Here is a 5,568-nt window from a genome sequence, read left to right on the forward strand (position 1 = left end):
GCTGCCCGCCCAACCGCCTATCCCCCTCTTGGCCCCCACCGTGAGGTAGTAGTCGTCAATGCAGTGGATACGCGGCGCGGGCCCGCCCCTCTGCGCCTCCAGCTCCTTGACCTTGCGCGCCACAGAGCTCTTGCCGCTGCCAGGGATGCCGCGCAGTATCAGCAGCAGCCGCGGCGGCCGCCGGGGCGTGGGGCCGGCGCCGGGGGGCGGGTAGAGGAGGCGCCGCAGGTCGACGGGCCGGGGCGGCCGCGGCGCCAGGGGAGGCGCCGCGGGGCGTGGCAAGGGTCCGGTTGGCTGCGGCTGGGCGGGGAGCGGCGGCGCCACCTGCTGAGGCGGGCCCGCGGGGGCCCAGTGCTGCTGCTGAGGTTCCTGGTGCGGCTGCTGGGGTGGCGGCAGTGGCGGCAGTGGGGGCTGTGGCGGCAGGGGCGGCCCGGGCTGCTCAGGCAGCGGCGGCACCCACTCCTCCTGCGGCTGCTGCTCTGGTGGCAGCTGATCCCCAAACCGTGGTGGTGGCGGGGGCTGGTGCTGCCCCGAGCCTGGGGGAGCCCACTCCTGCTGGTACCCATGCTGCTGTGGCGGCGGCAGAGGTGGGTGCTCCATGCCCTGGTTGACTGGCTGCCACTGCAACTGCTGCTGCTGCTGCTGCTGCTGCTGCTCGTGGTGCATAGGCGGCAGCGGCGGCGCCCACTCCTGCTGCTGCGCCATGCCAGGCAGCGGTGGCAAGTCGCCCATGTGTTGCTGCTGATGAGGGGCCCACTGCTGTGGATGCTGCTGTTGATGCTGCTGCTGCTGCTGGTGATGCTGCGGCTGCTGTTGAGGCCAATGCTGCATCTGCTGAAACTGGTGCTGCCCTGGCACGCCTTGCTGGTGCATGCCCACCTGAGGAGCGCCGACTTGCCCTGTTTGGGGCATCCCGCCCAGGTGGTGTTGGGCTGTGTACTGCTGCTGCATTGCTGCCTGCTGCTGCATCGCATTTTGCTGCTGCGTCATGGCCTGCTGTTGCATCCATGCCATCTGCTGCTGCATTGCTGATGGCTGCATGCCTTGCTGCTGCATCCATGCCAGCTGCTGCTGCTGCTGCAGTGCTTGCTGCTGCTGCTGCATCGCAGCCTGCTGCGCCATCGCCGGTGGCCAGCCCCCCGACCTGGGGTACAGCATGAACAGCGTTAAGATATGCTTGGATGGCCGGCTTTCAAACCAATCCAAGAGAGATCAAGCAAGATCAACATCGCGGCGCTAAGTTCGATTATATCTCCCGCCACGACAAGCTCACCCAACAATACCGTTCCACATGGCTGTTTCGCGTGCCCCTGCCTACACTACAAAAGATTTTTCTAGGCTGCGCGGGGCCATCGTGGCGACAAGGCGCATGGCGTAGTGTTCTTTATGCACGATTCAAACGTGTTTGTGGCTGGGTCTCGCAAGTGTCATCCCGGCATACATGTGCTGCGCGTCGGCGAGGGAGGCGAGTAGCCAGCACTCCTCGTGCAGAGCAGGGGGGGAGAGCCTAGCTGGAAGGCGGTGCTCGTCCAGGATGCTATTCAGGATGGTTGCTATCATGTTTGAGCCTGCACGCCCCCACGAATTGGTTCACCAGCAGCCTCGTGTAGGGCCCGAGTGATTCTGTAGGTTGCAGTCGAGCAGTTGCGTGTCCCCTGCAATCGCGCCCAATGTTGCAGGCAGGTTGGCCACGACAAATGCTTCCACTGCTCTGGTCCCGATGCTATGATAAGTGCTCGTGACGGTGGATGGTGCCAGGCTGGCACCTGTAAATGGCAGCTCGCCTGATCAATACGGGGAAGCCGCGGCTGCACGCCACCGCTTGGACTGTCGCGCAGGCCATGCGTATGGCGTTGTGTGCAAACCATACTGCAGCTTGCTAGAGGCGCTTGATCTGCATCAATTGTGAACTACTCCGTGCTTGTACAGGTGGTAACCCTTCAACGCTCTTGCCCAACTGTCCATCATACACCACACACTAACAAACCCGAGCTATCAGTCACCAACTGCCAAGCTGACCTCATGCATTACAGGCTACCTTGTTGATTTTTTCAGCATGCATGATCACGGTACACCACACGACAATGCAACAGAAAAGCAAGATGCTACAACAGAAAAAGACGGGTGTTGAAGCCCGGGTCCTGTATGCGTGTAAGGGCCTATCCATGACGAATCCGCGTTCGGGGCCAGCTCCCAGGTACGCTTAGTGCAGCAGGATCTGCACCCATCGTGCGTCCTCGCCGCCATCCGCCTCCAACACAGCCCACCCCAGCTTGTCGCGCAGCGCCTCGAGCCGCCCGCGCTCCGCCGGCCCGGAGATGCAGCCCCGCTTGAGGCAGAAAGGTGGGTCGGGGCGGCCGGCGGCGGCCGCGGCGCTGAACAGGGCAACGCCGTCCTCCCTGAGTCGGAACGTCAGCGTGTCAATGTCTTGGGAGCCTGGGGGTTGATATCAGGGGCAGTCAAATGCATGGTGTGGGCTACAGCGTTGGGAGCGGCTACCACTAGAGTAGGTCGCAGCCGCTATGCAGGGCAATCGCTAGTGCAGGCCAGAGGTGACGGGTCATCACTGCTCTGAGTGCAGGGGCCCTGTTGGGCCGCCTCTATCACCATAATCTTGCCTGGGATGGGCAGCTGCGCCTGCAGGGTAGTGGCGTCCGCCTCCACCACCTCTGCCAGCACCACACCGCGTGCGTCCTCGAATGCGCGCCTCAGCGCCCTTGACAGCGTACGCAGGTCACAGAGGCAGCATGCGCATGTGTTGTCTTATTGAAGGGAAAGTCTCATCAACAGACAGGAATAGTGGCAAACACCAATGGCCCTCAGTGCCCGCTTCCGAGCCTGGAGCAAACGAGCTCACAAGCGAACACTGCGCTTCGCGCCCTCGCCCCCAGCTTGCTGCCCTCAACCCCGCTAGTGCGCGGCCGCCCACCTTGCTGCGGCGTCCCGGGTGTCGGGTGCGAATGACCAGGGGGCCAGGTACTGCGCGGGGCTCATGAAGGATGCGGTGGAGACGCAGCTCGTCTTTGGCCGGCAGGCCCGGATGGCCGGGGCTGCTGTTGGGTGCGGCTGAGCCTGCTGGTCCCCCTGCTGCTGCTGCTGCTGCTGCTGCTGCTGCTGCTGCTGCTGCTGCTGCTGCTGCTGCTGCTGCCGCTGCTGCTGCTGCTGCTGAGAGGTGCTAAATGTCAGTGCCTCCGATCTGACAGGCAGATCAGGAATAGCACAAGACAGCAGCGCAAGGCCTGCTGCCAACAAGGCTGCAGCGGGCCGCCGCTGCTGCTGTGGCTTTTGCTGCTGTTTTTGCTTTTGCTGCTGCTTTTCCTTTTGCTGCTGCTGCTGCCGCTGCTGCTGCTGCTGCTGCTGCTGCTGCTGCTGCTGCTGCTGCTGCTGCCCTCGTTGCCGCTGTTGCTGTGTCATTTCACCGCTGTGGTCCAGCACTGGCGGTTGCAGCGCTGCAACGCCCACGGCCTTGCACCGCTTCAGTCGCTGGTGAACGAGCCTGACTTCCGACTGTGTCAGCCATGGGCCCCAACATTGGACTGAGCTCCTACATTGACGTGCTGCTTCAATGCGGCAGCAAGCTTGCAGGGGCGGCATGATTGACGCTGTGCTGTTGCTGCACACCACCAGCGAGTTGCAGCACACCACCAGCGCAATCACCGCACCAGCGAGCAACCAAGCAGCAACCACGGCAGAGCCCAAAGAAAAGTGGTTGCACAGCAGCGTGTGTCTAGACGGCTTCACGGCATTGATTTACAAATTGCATCGGGGATCTCTTCAAAGCGTTATTTGGACAACACCATCCCGCGCTTCCTCATGAAGTCTGTGACATGTCCGTCCATCTGATATTATATAGCTGTGGACCCGAACTCGTTCCTCAAAATGGTAGGGGACAACGACCACAGGCAGGTCCAGCCGATCCCCACCTCGCCCGAGCTACTGCGGACCGTGGCGGACCGCGACCCCACGCTGGACGCGGTGCTGAGCACGCCGTGCGCGGCAACCCGCGAGGCGCTCCAGGCGCTGTGGGTCACACGGGGCGAGGCAGCACGTTTATTGGAGCTTTGGACAGCATCAGGGCCGCTGAAATGGCGCGAGTCAGCCTTGGAGGGCGCTGCGGTTGCATACAGGGCCGGCAGTGCCAGCGGGGCGCGCCGCATCGGGCGCGTCTTGTCGACTGCACAGGCATCCGCAGCGGCCGAGGGGGCAGGATTGGGTGAGTGGATACTGACAGTCGAGGGCGGCTGCAGTGCGGTGCCGCTTTCGGAGGTGGAGGCAGACTCAGCGCCGCTGACCGATAGCGAGTGGGCGCACGCGTGGGATGCGGCAGAGAAGGCCAACTTCCACCTCGGATCAGTCCAACAGGTGCATACAAAGGGCGTGCTTTCCGTTTCTCTGTCTAATTGAGCTCGTCTTGATAGCAGCATAGGTTGGAGCCGCTCAACCGCCTATGCAAGCGGCTGCCGCAATCCGGAGGTCGCCCCGGTGTTGGGAAAGCCGGCGCCGTGACGATGTTGTAACGCAGCATGCACCCTCTGCGGCCCAGCATCCAATGCCGGGCGCTCGCTGCCTGTCCGCCTCCTCACCTTCAGGTGCTGGCCGTGATGCTGCGCCTGCACCGCATGACATCAGCGGCCACCTCGATGACGTCACCGCCCAGCCTCGGCCTTTTGGCCGCGCTCAGCCAGCCGCCCGAGGCGGCCAAAGTGCGGGAGATGGCGGAGCTTGTCCTCGGCGCTGGCGCCAAAGGCAGTAACGGCAGCGGCAGCGGCGGGGGGTGCAGTGGGGGCGAGGCTAAGGGCGATGCTGCCGAGGTCGGTGCCCCTCACATCGCCTCCCAGGCAGCCGGTGGCGGCGAGGATGCACCTGCTGCAGAGGAGCCCGGCGTCAACCTCTGTGCCACACCAGGGGGTGGCAGGGCCGCCGGCGGGGTGCCATCCCCTGGTGATGACGGCGTGCGCGCCCCCAGGCGCCGCAGCCGATCACCCATCCGCCGCAGCGACCGCGTGCGCAGCGGCAGCCGCGCCCCGGCGCAGCGCCGCAGCCGCAGCCGCAGCCCCATTCGGCGCCGCAGCCGCCCCCGCAGCCCAGTTCGGCGCCGCAGCCCTGCGCGCCCCCGCAGCCCTGACCGCGTGCCAGCCAAGGCGAAGCGCCTGCAGCCGCAGAGAGGCGACAGTCACGGGGACAAGCGCAGGCGCCTCAGCCCAGGCCGGAGCGGCAAGGCCGTCAGCGACAGCGCTGACGAGCCAGAGCCCGGGGAGTGGACGCCACAGGCGGCGGCGCAGCCGCCCTGCCACCCTAGCCGCGGCAATGGCACGGGCAAGCCGGGCAGCGAGGGGCGCGCGGCGCGCGCGCAGTCGCCGGTGGTGGGGCGGGCGCCTGCGTGTGTTCACTTGCCGGACGCGTCCGTGGCGGCCGCGGTGATGGCCCCTTTTGAGGGGCTGCCTGAGGGTGCCCTGCGAACTGAGGCGCCGCACTACACTGAGCAGGTGGAGCTGGCCTGCATGGTTCTCCTGGTGGGCTGGGGCATTGATTTTGGGGGGGCGGGGCGCCCAGGGGGGTATTGTCGCG

At 65.2% G+C, this 5,568-nt stretch overlaps 2 protein-coding genes across 2 annotated transcripts; both read right to left on the reverse strand.

Annotated features, from left to right (window-relative positions):
* Nucleotides 1–39: 39 nt before the first annotated feature.
* MNEG_0688 (hypothetical protein) lies at nucleotides 40–1,122 on the reverse strand (the record flags this gene model as incomplete). The annotated part of the gene is made up of 1 exon (XM_014050821.1): nucleotides 40–1,122. A coding segment is annotated over one exon (1,083 nt), but the record flags the coding sequence as incomplete, so codon positions are not given.
* Nucleotides 1,123–2,203: 1,081 nt separating this feature from the next.
* On the reverse strand, nucleotides 2,204–3,414 carry MNEG_0689 (hypothetical protein; the record flags this gene model as incomplete). Its single annotated transcript, XM_014050822.1, has 3 exons — nucleotides 2,204–2,436; nucleotides 2,568–2,716; nucleotides 2,930–3,414. The coding sequence occupies 3 exons, from the start codon at nucleotides 3,412–3,414 to the stop codon at nucleotides 2,204–2,206; spliced, it is 867 nt and encodes a 288-aa protein (XP_013906276.1).
* Nucleotides 3,415–5,568: the final 2,154 nt, after the last annotated feature.

The sequence above is a fragment of the Monoraphidium neglectum genome, assembly GCF_000611645.1.
Source record: "Monoraphidium neglectum strain SAG 48.87 unplaced genomic scaffold scaffold00059, whole genome shotgun sequence".
NCBI lineage: Eukaryota > Viridiplantae > Chlorophyta > Chlorophyceae > Sphaeropleales > Selenastraceae > Monoraphidium > Monoraphidium neglectum.